Source organism: Stylophora pistillata, chromosome 4, assembly GCF_964205215.1.
Source record: "Stylophora pistillata chromosome 4, jaStyPist1.2, whole genome shotgun sequence".
In the NCBI taxonomy this organism is placed as follows: domain Eukaryota; kingdom Metazoa; phylum Cnidaria; class Anthozoa; order Scleractinia; family Pocilloporidae; genus Stylophora; species Stylophora pistillata.
This window is the reverse complement of record NC_142522.1, coordinates 35,598,649-35,618,292: the sequence shown is the minus strand read 5'-3', so window position 1 is coordinate 35,618,292 and position 19,644 is coordinate 35,598,649. Positions and strand designations below refer to the sequence as shown.

At 39.1% G+C, this 19,644-nt stretch overlaps 2 protein-coding genes and 1 pseudogene across 2 annotated transcripts; 1 reads left to right on the top strand and 2 right to left on the bottom strand.

Moving 5' to 3' along the window:
- Positions 1–292: 292 nt before the first annotated feature.
- LOC148733504 (uncharacterized) lies at positions 293–3,192 on the bottom strand (annotated as a pseudogene).
- Positions 3,193–5,235: 2,043 nt separating this feature from the next.
- LOC148733503 (histamine H2 receptor-like) lies at positions 5,236–8,671 on the bottom strand. Its single transcript, XM_088758667.1, has one exon. It carries the CDS (start codon positions 8,450–8,452, stop codon positions 7,517–7,519), a length of 936 nt encoding a protein of 311 aa, XP_088614793.1. The 5' UTR covers positions 8,453–8,671; the 3' UTR covers positions 5,236–7,516.
- A 7,592-nt stretch (positions 8,672–16,263) lies between these two features.
- On the top strand, positions 16,264–17,100 carry LOC148733502 (transmembrane protein 163a-like). Its single transcript, XM_088758000.1, has one exon. It carries the CDS (start codon positions 16,264–16,266, stop codon positions 17,098–17,100), a length of 837 nt encoding a protein of 278 aa, XP_088614126.1.
- The last annotated feature ends 2,544 nt before the right edge of the window (positions 17,101–19,644 follow it).

Below are 19,644 nucleotides of genomic sequence, written 5' to 3'. Positions count from 1 at the left end.
TACATTTTCGAGGTCTGCGTTTTCGAGGTCTGCAGTCTGCGGTCTGCGTTTTCGAGGTCTGTGTTTTCGAAACACCCGAGAGAAGGTTGCTTTGTACGATTTTACCAACAATGATTATATCTGATAACTTCAATAACAAAGGAAGATCGTTAAATCTGGTAATTACAAACTGTATACACAAAAGAAAACTGATGGTGCACAAGTCGACTCGAAAGGCACATGCATAACTCAACAGTGGAGTATCGTATACGCAATATTTTCAATCATTGCAAAAACAAAGGGGTTGTGAATCCTCAAAGCGATGGTCGATTTTTTCACACCTCTTTATCAAAGATTGTCGTCAGCCCACATAAAGTGTGCATTGTGGACACCGAAAGGACTTACTGCCTGCCATTTGTTGTTACGATATCCCCAGCCATAATGCAGATAGAACTCGTACTTGTACTCTTTCTCCCACCAACAGTGTTCGTTTCTTCGTCTACCCCACCACCATCCAGTCATCCAGGATCGACAGTGGACGAAGATTTCTGTGCCATTCTTTGTATTTTGTAGCGACGGCCGAGTGACCGTTACCTCTTGCAGTGTCAAAGTCTATTACGACAGGATACCCAATCTTGATATACATTGCAGCCTTTTTATGAATCGAAGAACTATCAATCCATTTGGTAGAGCCTCTTTTTTTGCGAGACAGTCTGTAGCTTACCACTCGTACCCTAGACCCCTCGCGTGCTTTGAACCACGATTCTATGTTAACTTGCTTCTTTGTCAAAGCAGTACCTACAGCATTCTCACAGTAAGTTTCGAGTGTTGATCGAATGTCTTCTACAAAACGCGTTATTTCGTAAGACATCCAAGTTGGTAACTCGGTTCTCTTATCACGATATATGTTACCACTGTAAGGCGTAAACTGAATAGCGGTTTGATCCGAGGCTGTCGTAGTAGCGGAAGATTTGAGCCCAGGCCACAAGAGCGCATCCACTCACACAGCCACAACATTCGTGTTGATTACAGTCAGGGAGCTCATACTCACGGGGATTGACTTCGGCATTCACCCAACCAGAGCTGCTCCTCGACTCATCACCACTTGTAGGTTTCCATGCACTACGCCTATGCCGTTTAGAATGTAAATCCACAGCAAAGTGCTTCACGATCACTCTGCTGTTGCTTGCTTTGAGTTCAATAACGAAGCCAATTTCTTCTCATTGTAAAGAGTTTCCTTCAAAAGTCCGATTCTCGTGCACCTCAAGCTTCAGGTAAAACAGATGATTTGGTGTTTCCTTTATTGCAGATGGATTGATCTTCGTACTCCCATCAGGTTTACACACGTCGACAAGCACTTTGCAGAGTCTTTGTTGCCATCCTGATCGTGAACCAGTCCGCAGGCTCGACTTGCCATTGTTCGCTACGTACAAATCAACAGATTGGAAACGTTCGATGACTGCGACTCTAACAATCGATTTCGGAGATAGGCCTTCCTCGGGGCCAGTTTGTTCCCTTATGTTCCCTTCTTCTCCCTTGACTCACACGTGGCAGCCCAGTCCGACTTTGACCGCATATCTCCTGCCCGCTTTTTCCATAAGTTTTCAAATGTATCCAGACTTCTGTTTACCATTTGCTCCAGCTCAAGCCAATTCTCAATCTGTTCGAGTAGGAAAAATTAAGAATAATATAATTTAGCCTTCGTGCTAACCATTTCCCCAAACCAGAAACTAATCTTCCATTGATTGCTATACTAAGTTACAAACTCCGTCATTTCGAGTAGTTCTCTACAGAAGTGAGGATCTCTTTAATGCAATTACCCGGCTATTATCTGCCAAGCCTAGGTTTGGATTTGAATGACGATTATCAGTAGATGGCTGCATTGATTAACAAAACCAATTGGAACACGTGCATCTACCTCGTGCCTTTTGAAAAGTTCATATGGCGAAATAAAGGGAAGGTGACGTTGACGCTGCATTTTTGCTTCTGATCGTAAGAATTTGTTAAGGGAAAGATTAAGCACGTGGTTTCCTGACGCGCTCGGCGCTGTTAGTGTTTGGTTGGAGAGATCCTTGCTCGTGCCGCAACCGTGACCATAGAGCTATTTTCGTTAATGAAAAATGCGGAATAACTTTCACAATAGTTCTCTCTACATAGTCAAGGTTAAATGAGCACTTCAGAATTGATAAGCTAAGACGATGTTGGTCAAACAGGTAGCGGTATATTATGTAAACTGAGACACTTTCGGCCTCAAGGTAAGAAGGGTCAGTAAAACACTGGTAACAAGGAAATGAGTAAAGCAACCTTCAAACTGATGTAAATCACATGAAGGGAACAAAAATTATAAGAATAAATCAGAGAGTAACGAGGATGGTCAAGATTGGCAAAGAAAAAAACAATTCGAAAGTGCGATGACTAAACTGAAAAAAAGAAAAATCGTGTCTTTGCTCGTTGAAAGCTTTTCATAAACGATTTAAACACCAACCCATGGATAATCTTTTGTCCAGTTGTAAGTTGCTGTCACAAAAGTTCCATTATCATCAGTGCAAGCTGTCAATCCCATTGGCGATAGCCGATAGAACTTCTCACACCGCTCGCCGTTATCTTCTGCTCTTTACATAAACATATCAGTCGGTCTTGGATCCGGGCCACTTCCTACCTTGCGGTAATCTCCAGTTTGGCTTCCGGATGCTAACACGACGTAATCACTTCCCATGTCAACTTCGTAATAGGCAATGTAACTTGGGTCAACATCAAGTCGGTAGATGGGACGAGTAGGGCCCAGTTCATCAGAAATATTTACTCGGTTGAGGTCTGCAAAGTCCGGATCGGCATCAGTCAGCTCCATAATGGTGTCCAGGACCTCATAGGGCAGCTCTATAGCATGTGGCCTGGACGCCAAGATGATCAACCAGATCACAAAAAGAGAAGCTTGTTGCTTCTTTGACATGGTTGTCATAAAGTCCAGTGATTGTTTCCCTAAAGTATGGAAGCAAAACCACATGAACGAATGAATAGTTAGAATGAGTAAGTGCAAAAGATTATCAACTGTAGATATCCTCTTGGCAAATGAATGAGTAGACATGTAGACATAAACTAATGAGCAGAAGTGACGTAATTGATAAATCAGTGAAAAATTGAGGCGAGGGATAAAATTGAGATGCCGCGAGGATTAAAAAAGAGGAAAAAAATGTAATGAAAATAGAGATAAGAGGACAGACGCTGTGTGAAGGTTGTTTAAGTAATAAAATAAAAAAAAAATTAATTTCCATCACTTTGACTTTAAATCGAAGTTCTTACTTTAAACATTTACACAAAGGCGTATATGGATCAATAGATGGATTGACTACTTCTCTCATGTACGAGATTTTCTTTCAAACTTTGTTAAAAGTAGTACTGTTCAAGATGGCACTGGCTGGACGAGTACCGTTTCTCGCGAGAAAAATTTCAGACGCGTTTTTTCACATTTGTGAAACCAGCTCCTACAGTAAAAAGAGAGAGGATAAGTGTCTGGCACAACCTTGATTTGATCTTAGCGTCTTGATTCGACAGTAAACGTAAAAATAGACTGACGTATTTCTGGAACTCTTTACACTTCTACCTTATCGATTAATTGAAAGAAAAGCGAAAAACCTTCTGAAATTTTGCGAGACGAACAACCGAAAATGTTATTATACTGAGTAGAGTAGAATATTCACCTGAGTTTATAATCTGTCAAGCAAGGAAGCTAAATTTTTTTGAGTGTTTTGTTTTCTACTGTAGTATAAACCAAAAATCCAAAACGTGCCTCAAATTTTGTCATCAACCAGTGACGTAAGATGTGCGGTCGAAGCAAGGTAGTGACTTATCGCGGGTCTGATCTGGAATAGGTAGATAACGTCAGGTGCTTTAATTTGTAGTTGCCACCGCACAAAAATAGAGTCGTATTATCCAAAGTGTTCCTGTTTGTTTTTTTGCGTTGAAGCAAAACTTAAATGTACCGGAATCAGTTCCCATTAGTTTCCATTTATTACGAATAGACGAGCACTTATATAATTAACAATACTTGACACTAAAAAATAAACAAAAGCCAAATGTAACCATCAAATTTGGCTTCCTTCAGTCTGAAAACGAAATAGTGCGGTATAATAAGAAAACAGTTTATGTTTATCGGAAAAACGTGTAATAAGTACGTTTTCTTTTTAAACTTTCCTTTCAGTACATATTTTGTAGCGGAATTCAGACAGATTTCGAGTCATGACCCAAATAGACGATTCGTATTCGAGATCGTCAAATGGGCTTCAATATGATTAACAGTTAGCCGTAAAACGACGTAAAAATTGAAGAATTTTAACCGATATTCGTAATAGAAGTTAACCGAAAAAAAATTCTGGCGACAATACTGGAAAGATATTAACTGTCACTTGTAAACTAGCCCGGCAAAATTTTAACCGTTAGCCGTAAAAGTCATCAGCCCATTGAAACCCTTCGGCAATGTGAAAGTTGTAAAATGAGGTTTTTTATGTTAAGAAATTGTAAGTTTCACTAAAAATTTAGTCGGTGGAAAATGAAGGAGTCATGATCGTGAATGATCAAGTGCTTCTTTATTGCTCCTACTGAAACAACCACACCTTACAGTGCTTGTTCGCTTCGAATTTTCTCAAACGGGATTTAAGTTGTTTCAGTTTGTTCAAGGAAGTCGAGGGACTACGTACGTTATAGAGCTAAAATGATCAATCAGCAAAGCAAAACGAGGAAAAAACTATGGTTTTTTAATTTGAATTTGACTCTCATGAGGAAATTTTAGTCGAAGTCGGCAAGGCAAAAGTTGCAAAAACAGGTTTTTTTATATTAAGAAATCATTGGGGGTTTCAGTAGAATTTATACAGTGGAAATGACTGAGACATGACTGATCAAGTGGTTATTTCATGCTTCCGGGAAACCACATCTTACAGTGCTTGCAATTGTTCACCTCAAACTTTCTTAAACGGAATTTAAGTTGTTTCAGTTTGTTCTGGAAGTCTAGGGGGCTACGTTGAAGAGTTAAAATAATCAATCCGCAAAGCAAAACGAGCAAAAACAGGGTTGTTGATTTGAAATTGACTCTCATGAGGAAATTTCAGTCGAGGTCGGCACGGCAACCATAGTAAAAGCAGCTTTTTTATATTAAGAAATCATTGTGAGTTTCAGTAAAGTTTAGACAGTGGAAAATGAAGGTGTCATGACTGATCAAGGGGTTATTTCAGTTGTGCTTCCGGGCAACCACATCTTGCAATGTTTGTTTGCCTCAAACTTTCTTAAACGGGATTTAAGTTGTTTCAGTTTGTTCAAGGAAGTCTTAAAGGCTACGTTATAGAGCTTAAAAAATGGACAAGGTCAAAATCAATAAAATGATCAATCAGTAAAGCAAAACTAGCAAAAACTGGGCTTCTACTTTGAGTAGTTCAGTGTTCTCGAGTAATCTTAGCTGACCCACGTGTTTGCTCGCATCAAACTTCCATTTCTTTCAGTTTGTTTAAAGGAGACGCTCACCAATGACCGAAGAAAAGAGATTGTTTATATTCTCCTGAGTAACATGCAGCTGCATAGTTCTGAACACGTTTAAATCAAGTCAGTTGCTGAGTTAATGTAAAGCGGCGGTAATTACAGAAGAGGAAAGATTTTACTCAAAATTCGTACTGCGATTAAAGACATTGACTATAAAAGAATTTCTTATCGATCTTTGGGTCACTTCCAAGCCCTGAAAAATACCTTCAACTTCACAGATTCTAAAAGATTTCTCTTCAATAAGATAGGAAAACAGCCCCCCGAAGAGACGCTTATAGACAAAAGCACGAAAAAAAACAAAACAAAAAAAACAAAACGAAAAAAAAAGACAGCTAAGACTAATGAAGATTAATAAAAAGGAGTTGCTACTCACTGAATTTACAATAATTTTAGCTAACTCATTTAAGATTCACAAACTTAGAAAGAGTGGAAAATTTTGTTTTCACGCTTTTCTTATCCCTATGAGAACTCTAAAACGACCAGCAATGAAAACTACCGGAAATGGTCGTAATAGTTTAATTGACAATTCTAGTAATCATTCGTTGATCCTTTCACGGTTTTAGGAAAAATGGTGAATCGAAAATCCGAGATCTAGGCAAGAAGCTACCAAAAATGTTAGTAATAAACTGCGCGCCAAAATATATATATATTGAAAAGTGAAAAGTAAATGTACATATTGCATGATGATTCAAATAAATTGATAGGAATCGTTTGTCTTCGCCAAAATTTAGTTACTGAATTCTTCAAGACTATGAAGAAGAACTTTTGACTTTCTCAGGCAGCTTTTCATAACAGCCGTCTCCACTGAAACTTAATTTTGCTGACATTTTATTTTGCCATAATACGTAATCAATATGTGCATGTTAGGTACAGACACCAACTTAAGTCCAAAATTGTCTTTCCATATTTACTGTAAAACAAAAACTGTACATTAGACGGACACCTCTTTTAAGCGGTAAAGGACGCTGACAATCGAGACCCAAAACCTGTTGTAAGCGGAAACTGCGAGATGTTTTAGAATTGATTTTCATTTTACGAATGCTGTAAAGTTTTTAAAGAATATTCTGTTAAAGTGAATAAATTTAACATTTCTTTCTTGTGTTTCATTATAGTCGGCTGTTGAACATCTCTTTTTATCTTAAAGGTGGCTGGATACAGTTTTCCCAAACTCTAAAGGCCGGTTTTTAAAACAAAGTTTAACCCTTCTCTATCCAAACTGCGCTCTAAGCAATTTTAAATCAAGCGAAAAATATAACCTAAACGCTAAGTTTTCGCGACTTTATTAAAAGGGCTCCTATTTAACTTACCACTAAAAGAAAGATCTAATTACTCCAAAAGCCCCACTTATGAAGAACTTTCGAGGCCCATTGATCATCAAAACCCGCGGCCCAAATTAGACCTCGTTTTAATTACCGTTCCTAACCGGCTATAATCAGAGCTCTCAGAAAGCAATTATTCCCCTTTGCAACCAAATGATTCTCTCACATGACTGTAATGACCAAAAGAGTGAGATTTAAAATTGAGGGTGTGGCATAGCATTCGCTGGAATTATATTAAAGTTACGGTGAAATCCCGTTCAACAGCTTTTGGGGACGGTCTCGCAAAATCTGTCATCGATTTTTTCGCAACTTTACAGTTTTCCTTTGGGATATGGCCTTGTCAAACAGTTAAATCCAATGCTTTTTAAATGATCCTGACTACGGGAAGAGCTATAGAGTCCTGCAGGATAAATTATATTTGTTTTTCTTAAGACAAATTTTCTATGTTATCTCAGCTTCTTAGATACTGGTGTCGATAAAATACAACACTGGAGCGAATTAAGAGTATTTCTATAATTATAACATTTATCGGACGCTACTTCGAAGTTTATCGCATATATCATAGTTAGAGTCTATTTATCATGTTATCTGTTTGTTGAAGCAAACAATATCCGCTCATCTCTGATAGAAAATGGATAGTGAGGTAGCTGACTCGAAGTTACGATTTGCACGTTTTGCTTTCATATCTATTATTAATCACCAATGCAATACTGTATTCGCAGAATTTTACCAAATGCCACACGATATTTCTTGCTTCTCATACAATAGATGTGAGGATTAATTGCTGAATTGCTGGCCAGAAGGATTTGAGCCCAAAAAAATCCTTTACCAAACTGAGCTGGGTTCGATGAAGGGTTGGCGATTGCTGGGAGAAGAAGCATGGGCAGCCAACACAAAGCGTACGCTCCTATGACAGTGAAAACTGCTTTGGCTACTTTCCTCTCAGCCACAGTCCTGTTCAGTGCTGACTGAGTGTTCTGAATCCTGTTTTCTGCACGTTTAGCAATGATGAAAATGTTGATGTACATGACTATTGTTGCCATCAGGAGAGCTGTACAATAAAGGGCGATGTACATGTTGGACACCGATTTAGGAGCATATAGGACACCAAATGCAAGAGAGACTATCCACACGAGCAGTATTTGAACCACAGCATGTTTGGTTGTCATAAAAACGTACTTAAACGGGAATCTGATTGCAATGATGCGATCAATTGTGACTGTAAACATGTTTGAAGCGGAAGCTACCATAGACATGTGTCCGAGGAAACTTATCGCGTAATCAAAAGCTTTGCTGCCTCCATTTTCGCTGATGCTACGGGAGAAGTAATAAACGCGCATAGGTAAATACAGTGCGCACACGAAAAAGTCGGAGACAGCCAAACTCGTGATGAAAAGGTCTGGTAACGAGCGAAAAGTTTCATTTTGCTGTACGGCGAGCATGACCAAAGAGTTTCCCAGGCATTCTATCATACACGCTAAGGAGCTAATTATCGAGAGAATGACAGCTGAATCTCTTGTCAAGAATTCACTGAGGTCAGTGTATCCTTTCGTCGCTGCAGTTGTTTTCAAAAGGGGAAGACTGGTTGAATAATTCCAACAGGTCTGGTTAAAAAATGTCACCACCATTTGTCGGTCGTTCTACAAAGCGGAAAAAGCCAAAAAAGTCTAAAAATGGTTGAGAATGAGTGTGATGTGCTACGGTTTACGAAGTATTAAGGAGAAAAATCAAGAAAGTAACGATTTCTGACAAGGAAAGTAGCAGACTTTGCCATATGCTTTGTATTTATTTATTTCTAAATAAAAGGCAACCAGTTCTAGTAATGAAAATGAAATCAAATTAGGAAGTCGGTAAAATACATTATTGAATTTCTTTTTGGAAGTAAAGAACTCAGTGTATCCTTTTCTTGTTGTAGTTGTTTTTAAAAGGGGAGAACTGGTTGAACAATTCCAACAGGTCTGGTTCAAAAGTAGTACACTTTGCCATAAACTTTTAATTAGTTTATTTCCCAAAGATCTGATGCTTTGCTACTCAGGCTTTGTTGATGATCCAGTTCATTTCGGTCCGTATACAATCTATGAGTCTTAATCGTGGTTTTGTCAGACAGGAAACTGTGTCGTGGATCGATTTTATTGTCATAGCCAAATTCAAAGCTGGAAATAAACAAAAGGCAACCAGTTCTAGTGACGAAACTGAAATAAAATTAGAAAGTTTGTGAAATACATAACTGAATATCTTTCAGGAGGGATTAAACAGACTAAATATTTCACTTCGACGTAGAAAGATTATTGCTCGCTTTATTTAAGTGATACAAGTTATTAAGGCTGCAAAATTCTGTTCGTCTTTTAACTTTTCGATGCTTTTTCAGTTTCTTTTCAATCCTGGATGTTGTCCTTCTTGCACTCTTAGAAGAAAAACTCATTTTTCCATTTGTCAGTTGAATTTGATTAAGAATTTTTCAAATCATTTTCATATAAAAAACGGTAGGGAGTTGATTAGTCCACCATGTTTGATGGTTTCCCACCAAGCGTCCATCTGTCTTCTTTATATCTCAGCACAATGCGTGTGCATGAACGTACTTGAAATGATATTTATGATCAAACAAAATTTCACTGCAAATACGGCACAACTCGTAAAAATACTCAGCGATACTACACAACAAAACCGTCTAATAAGATATACAATATATATGATGGTGACATATTCATTATAAGAAGGCTCATAAATGGTTTCGGCTCCTTTCTCTGTCATACAGTAGATACAAGCCTATGTATTCACATAAAATGAAATACGGTGTAATTTTTAATTTTCAACCAATGTTTTGGTTCGGAGCGCAAGTTACAAAGATGTGATTTACTCCTTTCATTCACAGGGGTTCTATCTTCCCTCAGTTGGTTTGGTTAGAGTCTTACTGTTCCATGTAGAACGAAAGTAATATTTTCGGGCCTAAAACACAAGTCGAATTGTACGCAAATGAATCACTCCCATCAAAGTGCAGGGTAGACTTGGCACCAAAGGAGACTTAACCGGCTGTCCAAATCAACAATTATCATATTTACAGCTCCAATTCAAGGTGGAAGCAAAGACAAAGAAATGATGGCAACAATCGATTTGATCGCGACTGCCATGAATTATGGTCAAGAATTAAATGGATACTCCAAAATCAGGTTTCCGAGTAAGGACAGGAACCTATTATTATTATTCGGTAAATAAGGATATGAAAAATAATTTTATGTTCTAGTCCCTACTCGGAAACCTGATTTTGGAGTATCCGTTTAAGTCACGACCATAACTTAATTTCTACTCACAACTACGCGCGAGCTGCTTTATGGGATACTATTTTAAAAATTTCTCCCGAGTCGCGTCACCAGACCACCTGGTTAGTGTGTCTGTTTGGGGGAGGGTAGTGCTAAGGAGAGGGTAGCAACGGGGAGTCCTGATCCCTTTTCACCGGTGCACGAATTTTCGAAAAATTGACGGGGAAACTTAAAGGGGAAACTTCAAATCTCTCTTCTTGTGTACAAGGTTTCAGGAAATACCGAGGTTTTGGTTAAACAACTGTAAAATCTGAAGTTTTATATCAGAGATAATTAAGCCTAATTTCCTATCATTTGAAATACGACAGGCCATCTACGGCCAAAGGTTGATTTAATTGCGTGACGGTTGGCGGAAATGTCAAACATTCAGTTATATCTTTCAATTGGCTCCTCCTCCCCAGTTTGATAGCCCAAAAATATTTAGGTGTCTATTAACTCAACCAGCGTGCCAAAAGAAGACACTTCCCTTCCGTGTAATATGACTCTGCAGGACCTAAGGGGTGTACTCCAATAAGACCTTTTTCTTGAACAATCTCTGGCGAGAGTTTTTGGGATATCGCTCATGTTTACGAATATTGTGGGAGTCCAAGAGAAATAAAACGTGCGTTAGAAAATTTTCTCTGCTTGACAACCCGACAACCTTTCATTTAACCTGAACTCACTGAAGGATAGACGCATCGAGCAAAGTAATAAATTTTTTGAACCAATAGTGTCCAATACCGAGCACAAGCTTCATCATTTATTGCCACCGAAGAACCATATTACTTATAATCTTAGAAATCAACGTTAGTTTGTTAACCCAATAATGTGCACCAAGCGTTTCCCCTAGACATATTTACCTGCCATGTGTAGACAATAGGTCTGTGTTATATTCTTTTATTATACTTGTAAATAACATGCTCTGTAAATATAATTTATAATTTTAGCCAGTATTATATTGTAAATAATCAGGCAATTCAGCCTTATCAGGTTGACATGTGATTCTTCAGAAAGCTATCTATCTATCTATCTATCTATCTATCTATCTATCTATCTATCTTGATCGGCCAACCGTTGTCCATTCGCTCTCCACCGATAAATTAAATTAACAAGTGGAGACTTGTCCCATTTTTATTATTGATTATTACCAAGAGAACGGTTGAGAACCCTTAAAAGAAAATCTATTAATTACGAGATAATATGGATATATCAACAAAGTTGAAATGGCAAATTAGCCACCGTAATGATTACAAAAGCTGACCTTTCGAGCGTTAGCCCTTCGTCGGAGCGACGAAGGGCTAACGCTCGAAACGTCAGCTTTTGGTAGAGCCTTGGTAGAGCACTGCACCTGTATCGCAGAGGTCATGGGTTCAAATCCTGTACCGGCCTGAATTTTTTCAGGACTCATTTCCACTATTACAGAAGTAGGGTTTATTACTGCGAGGATCGTTTTCATACATTTCATGAAACCGCAGTATGCATATATGATTTTCAAATATTCAAATTCAACGACTCAGGATCTGTGCTTCCTTTGCTATAACATCAGCAAATGGTTAGACATCTAGATAAGAACGATTAACCGTAGGCCCCGTATCCTTTATCGTTTCTGTACTGCTTAGATAGGGACCTTAAAGAACCCACGTACTTCTCGCAGAGAGTAGGAAACATATCTCAAATACAGCACAATACATACATAAATACGTTATTTCTGAATCAGTCCTTTTTTTTTTATTTATTTATTTTTTTCACAAATTGTGGTGAGCTTGATCTCAACTACGAATATTTTAAATTTTAAACTTCAAGGTGTGTAGAACACAGTGCTAAGATAAAACAAACATTTATTAAGATAAAGGAGTATGGTGAAAATTTTTGTTTCTTTCGTCGTGTAAGAAATTACTCAGTTTTGGCGGGAATGGCAAGGAGAAAGAAATTATTTCTTTGAGTTGGTTCGTTATTGTTATTCGTTCGTGTCAAAAGTTTATTGTGGATGTCATTATGCAAAAAGATCAATAATCAGTTAAGTCATGATAAGATTTAGAAAATTTATTTCTAAAGCCACTTTGGTCAAATTGTATAAGGCCTTCATCTTACTGCACTTTCAGTATTGTTCATCGGTGTGGCATTTCTGTAGCGTACGAAACACCGAGGAACTAGATGCTGAAGCTGAAGCCCCTTTAAACGAAAACTTTGGAGGGCTCAGCCCCCCACGTTTCGCTCCCGAAAATATCGGTAGCGGGGCAGAAAATTGGTTTGGAAAAATATTCCGGTTAGTGATCTTTTCGCAAATCGTTTCACAATGGTCGCGCTCGGCGAAATATGATTTTCTAGGACTCTTTGAACAGCTCCATCCCGACTTCGAGAAGCCAATCAACTGCTACCTTTTTTCCATTTCACTCTGAGACAGCCGGTTTCCCATTGACGCAAGGGCGACCTTTACGTCTGTGGAAACCCAGTCAGATGCAAAGCTAAAAGATCAGATTGTGTCGGAAAAATGAACGGTCGCAAATCTGAAAACAAGAATTCTGCTTATTCACACGTTTTGCCAATAGGTCTGAATATAATTTGATATCAGAATGCTACACCACGAATGTGCAGTAAAGAAAAAAGTAACAAAAACATACAAGCCAAAACACTGCAGACATTTTTACTGACCTTGTTACAGTCTACGCATGCCTAACGTCCACACTACGACGTTCGTCAAACATATGTACTGCACATAATAATTTGGATATATCAACAAAGTTGAAATGGTAAATTGGCCACCGTAATGATTACAAAAGCTGACGTTTCGAGCGTTAGCCCTTCGTCGGAGCAAAGCCCTTCGCTCCGACGAAGGGCTAACGCTCGAAACGTCAGCTTTTGTAATCATTACGGTGGCCAATTTACCATTTCAACTTTGTTGATATATCCAAATTATTTCGTTACTCCCACCGACGCAGCCCCAAACAGTTTCTTTCGAAACTATCAGCCTTTATTCATATGTACTGCACAGTTTGCATTCTGCCTGCGGTTCAGCCTTCTTGCTTTGAAAATGCCTCCGAAGCGTACACCGAAATCGTTTTTTAAGGTCACAGCCAACAAGAAGAAATGCACTAGCGACTCAGAGGAAAGTGAAGTAGTAGATCCAAGGGAGGCTGCTCCAGCTGCTTCCCATGGAGACGCTACGGTCAAAATTGTCAGCAGTGATCACGGAGCATCTGTTTCTCAACCATCAAGCACTCCGCCATTGACGTCATTGACGTGCAGTAAAGTCTGTTGTGCTTTACCCCAAGAGAAACCATTTCAGCCAAAGGACTTCAAAGGGAAAAACAAGGACCGCACATTTCAGGAAAGGTGGTACAGCGACTTCCCATGGATAACAGTGTGTTCAAAACGTAATAAAAATTTTTGTTACGCTTGCAAGGAAGCCAATAAAAAAGGTCTCCTCAACTTTAGCAAGTATGGATATGAAGCTTTTACCACATGTGGTTTCAACAACTGGAAGAAGTCGTTGGAGAAGTTTAGAAAACTTGAAGCGTCTGAGGCTCAAAAAGAGGTAGTTATAAAATTGTCCTTCTAAAGGACTGCCTAAGGAGTAGATGTCATGATTTGATCTCAACTCGCGAATCTACAAGCCACTCGTCGAGCGGGCATTTTGAAACAGATTACCTCATTATGCTTTCTTTTGAGGCAGGGCCTAGCGATAGGGGGCCACTCAGAAGATGAGGGAAACTTAAGTCAGCTTTTGAAACTAAGGACGGAAGACAGCGATACCGTTCAAGCGTGGCTGAATGAAGAAAAATACATATCGCTCGACATAGTCAATCAGAGCTAATAAACATGATGGGACAGGAGGTACTAGGGTGTATACTTCACAGTGTGAAATCGCCCAGCCCATCATGGTATGCAATTATAGCAGATGAAGCAACAGATGTAAGTAGCAACTAACAATTTAACATTTCCATCAGATGGGTCGACGATGAATATACCATCGGAAGAACCAATTGGCCTTGTAAAGTTGCCCGACACGTTCGCCAACACTCTAGTCGCTGCGATAAAAGACGTGCTAAGACGCTGTAACCTCCCACTTGTCATGTGCCGTGGTCAGGCATATGATGGAGCAGCAAATATGCAAGGACAAAGGAATGGGGTGGCCACTCAAATTCAAACGGAAGTACCATCGGCGATTCCTGCTCACTGTCTAGCACAACGACTGCCTCCAGTTAGTTTTGCTTGAGGCTGGCAGAAAGTGTAGAAGTTTAAGAGAGGCCCTCGAGTTGGTGAAAGAGATCGTCAAATTGGTCAAGTTGTCTCCAAAGAGATCTACGCTTTTCGTGCAAAATTTAGATAATTATGAAGGAGGTGTAACACTTAAGCCCCTGTGCCCCACCCGTTGGACAGTCAGGACAACAGCATTCAGTGCTGTTCTTGAAGACCACGTTGTGCTTCAGCAGTCAAAGGAAGATATAAGCGACACCACACACGACAAGTATGGACAGAGGGCAAATGGAGTGCTGTCGAGCCTTGATAAATTTGACTCTGTGTTTGGTCTTAAACTTGGCTATCTTCTATTCAGAGCTGCAGAGCAGCTTTCTAGGACGCTGCAGGGGAAAGATACGACTCTGCAAGAAGCTATTACCGCTGCAAATTTAAACAAGGATCACTATACACGACTTCGCACAGAGGCAGAGTTCGATAAATTTTACCAGTCATGTGTCTCCTTTTCAGAGGGTAAGTCTGGCGAGCCGGTACTGCCATGGTACAGAAGAGCTCCCGCCAAACTTGACTATAGAGCTCCTCCTTATCGCTTTAAATTAATGTCCAAAGGATTACCATCGAGTGCAATTCTATGAAGCTTGCGACAAAATTAAAACGGAAGTAGAAAACCGGTTAAACCGGCAAACCTTCACCGCCCGGTGACCTTCCCTCAAAACAGGGAGAAAAAAAAAACCTTACACAGTAACCACCCGCATCGTTATATAAATGTGGACGCAAGGTGCGAAGAAAATTATTTGATATATTAAAATAAAGGTTAATTACGCAACAGGTTACACAAGTGAAGAATTCAAATTACGTCAGATACAAATATCACACACGACATTGATCCTAGGAGAATAAAAGAATTATTTACATACCCCTAACTAAATTCTTTTGGACGCTTTCATGACACAATGAGTAAGGGGTATACAAATCGCTTTGAAGAGGTTATTGATTCTGTTCTCTAATTGAAACCGCAAGTCCCCTGAATGCCCTATCTCAGCCCCGAGCAACACTTCAAGATTGCAGCAATCCGACAGCAGTCTTCCACTACTACAGAACTGCACTAACAGAGAGCTTAAAATTATATGTATATAAACTTCTGTGATAATTAACAACTCTGTACTTTAAAACAACATGGGAAAACACATAATAAAGCAAGTTACTTCTGGAGTCTTCCTTGTAAAAAGGTCAATGAAGCGTGGTGCTGACTTCAATGCCTCAGTTCACCTTGAGTATTCCCCAGGGACCCGTTTCTCGAAAGATCCGGTAACTTAACGTACCCGAAGCCATGTTTTAAAATCAAAATTTAAAGGATAAGAAAGCCGGTTCGGGTACCCAAACCAGTCCTTTTTGTTTCTTTAGCTAATACTTTTGTTGTATCATTTTCAAAACTTTTTAAATCCCCATCTTGAATGAAAACAGAACAGCTTTACGGGCTCGTTTAGTTACCGGGACTTTCGAGAAACGAGCCCTAGGATTGTTATTATATTAACGCACATTCCTGAACTTTGCAGTCGTTAGCAGCTCAAATGAACCGCATTCAATAGTTTATGTCAAACACGTCTACGTTTCTGAATAGATATTTTTTTGTCATGGTTAGTAAAGGTTAACGACTCATAACCCTGACAAGTTTCTTTGTTAAATATTAATTAGACTTTTTTTTTCACCCTACATATCAAAACCACAATAGCATTCCAATCATTTTAAACTTACAAATCAATTCTTCCATTTAAGTTACTCAGACATATTGTATGAACCCAAAAACAAAAGATTATCCCAAATTTAACAAATGTACAGTTGATTTTACGTTCAGTTCACTATTGCTGGTTATCCAAGCAAGTCACATTGCTTACTGTGTGTAGATATCAGTGAACAACTCTCCACAAGAGATCTTCAGCAGAGGCATGGCACAGAAGAAGTCACCGACACAAGTGATTAATTCCAGTTCTCGGGAGCTTTCCCCCTTATCATCCCCACAGCTGGGAATGCGCCTTAAAGCAGAGTTCAATCCCGGAAAAAGTGACAGCGTTTTTGAAAAATCACCTTGCATTTCCTTTGACGACGAACACAGGGAAGAAGCTAAGCCACAAACAATATTACAGGTTCGTGAAAGAGAGAAATGGAGAAAGATGGCGCTAGCGGTGACTATGACGAGATTACTAGTGTCTGTGATTTTCGCCGGGGCATCCTTCTTTCTATCAGCCACCATGAACAGTTCATCTGTCCTCGCCACAGCTCTAGACACAACACTCACCATGCTCACGTGTTTCGTCTTGCTGTGGAGATTTTACGACAAAACGAGCGCGAAAATCGCTCCTCAGAAAGAAAAGCATGGATCCATTGCCTTTGGGATAGCATTTATCGTAGACGCGCTGATTACAATTGCAGTTTCAGTGAAGCATCTGGCTGATAAAACCAAACCAGAAGGTTCCAGCATTATGTGGCCGTGTCTTCTGGCTTTTTGTTTTGTCTATTGCTTACTGGCCGGGATGGAATTCTGGATATCTTCGAAGCTTAAGAGTTCTATTCTTGTAGCTTTGAGTATAGATGACGGAATTACGGGAGGATTTATGTTTGCTCTATCTGTGAATGAGTTCATTGAATGTAAACTTCCAAACTTGTGGTATTTAGATCATTCCGCGGCGATTGCTGTTTCACTCATGTTGTTTTATTGCGGTATCAAGATTCTTGTGGAGATATTTGTCTATAAAGAACTTCCTTTCCAAATTTTTAATTCATGATTTACTTAAAGGACACGCACGACAAGTTTGTACATAAGCTAGGGAATCGTTCGCAAGTGCAGATCACAAACTGACTTAATGAAAACTTTCCTTGTCTATCAAGATCCCTTAATTAACCGAGTCTTAAATAAAAAAAAAAACACGACCAAGACCATTGGCCTTTAAGTCAAACGACTTCTAACCCTGAGAAATTATTTCATCTAATGTTGATCATTAAGACTCGCTCGCCAACAACACGCAATGGGGTTTCTCGCTAGCGACACGCAATTAAGCTGTTTCTATGCTTCGCCAGTTCGCAGTTATAGCTCACTGAAATAAGATGAGTAAGATATATTCCCCTTGATACCGAGACTTCTATGGGGAATCTCACTTTGGTAACAGTCTCATCGTATTTCGTTCCATTGGCGCACTTCTCACGCGTGCTGTCATTGCCCTTCAAACATTTCTCAGTTTTAACAGCAACATCAATATGACAAATACAACTTCATTTTAAAATCATGGCTCGTTCCTTGATTTAAGCTTACCTAACAAATAGTGAGAACTGAACATTAAAACAAAACTGAAGAATGACGCCAAACCACTCCAAGTACTTAAGCTTAGTGGCGCTCATCATAAAATATAACTGAGTGACGAAACACCTAAACAGAACTAGGAGCGCTTTGCGATTCCGGATTAACTTGCGGTGGTGTTTCAAGATGTCTTTATGACTTCATTCGAATTATTCAAGAATCCGGTTAAAATTCAAATCGCTCTATTTTAGTATTCGCTGATATTTCAAATTCAAAATCTTTGCGCTAAACTTTGTAAAATAAATCATGCAATTAATCAAAAATTATTCTACGAAGTCGCGTCGTAGATGAGATGCTAGGGACCTTAAGCAACCACGACGGCGACGGCAACGAGGACGTGGAAAAACAAGAGATCTAATTGGCAAAACAATAGCTCAGCACGTGCATTTTGAAACTTTGTACATTTCTTAGCCGTCCTATGCAGAACAACAACGTGAAATCGCCAAAATTTACGTCGTCTGCGAACCGAAACCGCGACGGCAAATTATTTTAATTTCCATTTGGAACTCAACGCTACTTTTATACGTCATGCTGAAGTTGAGCTGTGGCGCCGTATGAGACAGTAAGCTTATGTAGCCATTTTTGAAATTCTAACTAAGAGTAGAAATTCATTTTTTAATCGAAGTCTTCCTTGGCGTTGCCGTCCTGACTGCTTAAGGTCCCTTGAATAACCAACGAGGTGCATAGCCCCGAGTATAATCTCAGAGTCGGAAAGCGTGAAGAGAATAATTTGTTTGAATGAAACTGCACACCAAAGATGATTCTGCCAACTAGCTTTCATTTGGTTTGACAACCATCAAAAACAAAAGCATGGTTCGCTCACGGAAAATTTTGCTCATTTCACTGACGAATTCATCGACTTAATTTTCGGTGGCAAGATATGAACTCACAGCTAGGTCACGCGCCCACAAAATGGCTCCCTTTAACCAATCAGATGGTTCGAAATTCAATAATTGTGCTCCAAAAATTTAGCTTAGAAAGTCTTTACGATGGCCAATTTACATTATCAACTAAGTTGATTAAACCAAGTTATCTTCAGTTGTTTATTCCCCTTGGGCCTTTTGCGATGTCTATTGTTTTACGCTCCTCTCGGAATATGGAAATAAAACATTTACACAAGATAGAAGGTTAAGTGCTGTTTTGAGCGATACGGTCCGCAAGATAACTAAATTAAGTAATTGCAAATGTAGAATCAGCTGCAGGATTTTTTCGAGTTCTTCTTACGAAGAATAATTCTCTAGCCAAAGAATATTATATTGTAATGAGTTACCAAGAGATTACTTTCGTCTGCTCTCGTTTGTTTTAACAACAATGCATAAACAACGGCCCTTTTTGTATTCGCAAATTCAATTTGCGAACAATTTAAGCAATAGCGAAAATCAGACCTGAAAAAATTCAGGCCTGTATGGGATTCAATCCACTGACCTCTGCGATACTAGTGCAGCGCTCTACATATTGAGCTAACAAGCCAACTGGAAGCAGGTCATTAAATTAGTCCGACATAAACCTGTAAGATGACCACAGTTCAGATATATGAATTTCATATAATCGTTGTGTTTAAAATGTAAAATACTTATTCCGAAGTCTGAGTGAAGGATTAACAAAGCCCACCACTATTTCTATCAATTATTTCCTTAGTCAGTACTAACCAATTTACCAGGACGCCGTTTCCTAAAGCATATAGCCTTTTGTGTAATTGGACTCAATATTGGGAAGCCCCTCTTTAAAAAACCCGGATCAAGGTGAAGTGTTTTGTCTTTAGGGGCTTAGTGGGTTTCTTCCTTTGGAGAGATTTACACTGAATGAAGCGTAAGGAGTGGGTGCTGTTCGCATTTTAAAGCCAAGTTCTCATTTTCTGCAATGAGCAAAGAAAGCTCATTGTTTCGACGCTGTTATAGTCAGCAGCAAATTTTAAAATACGTGACGTTTTTAAAATAGCCAGACAAGTGACAAGCTTTCACAATAGTACTTCATA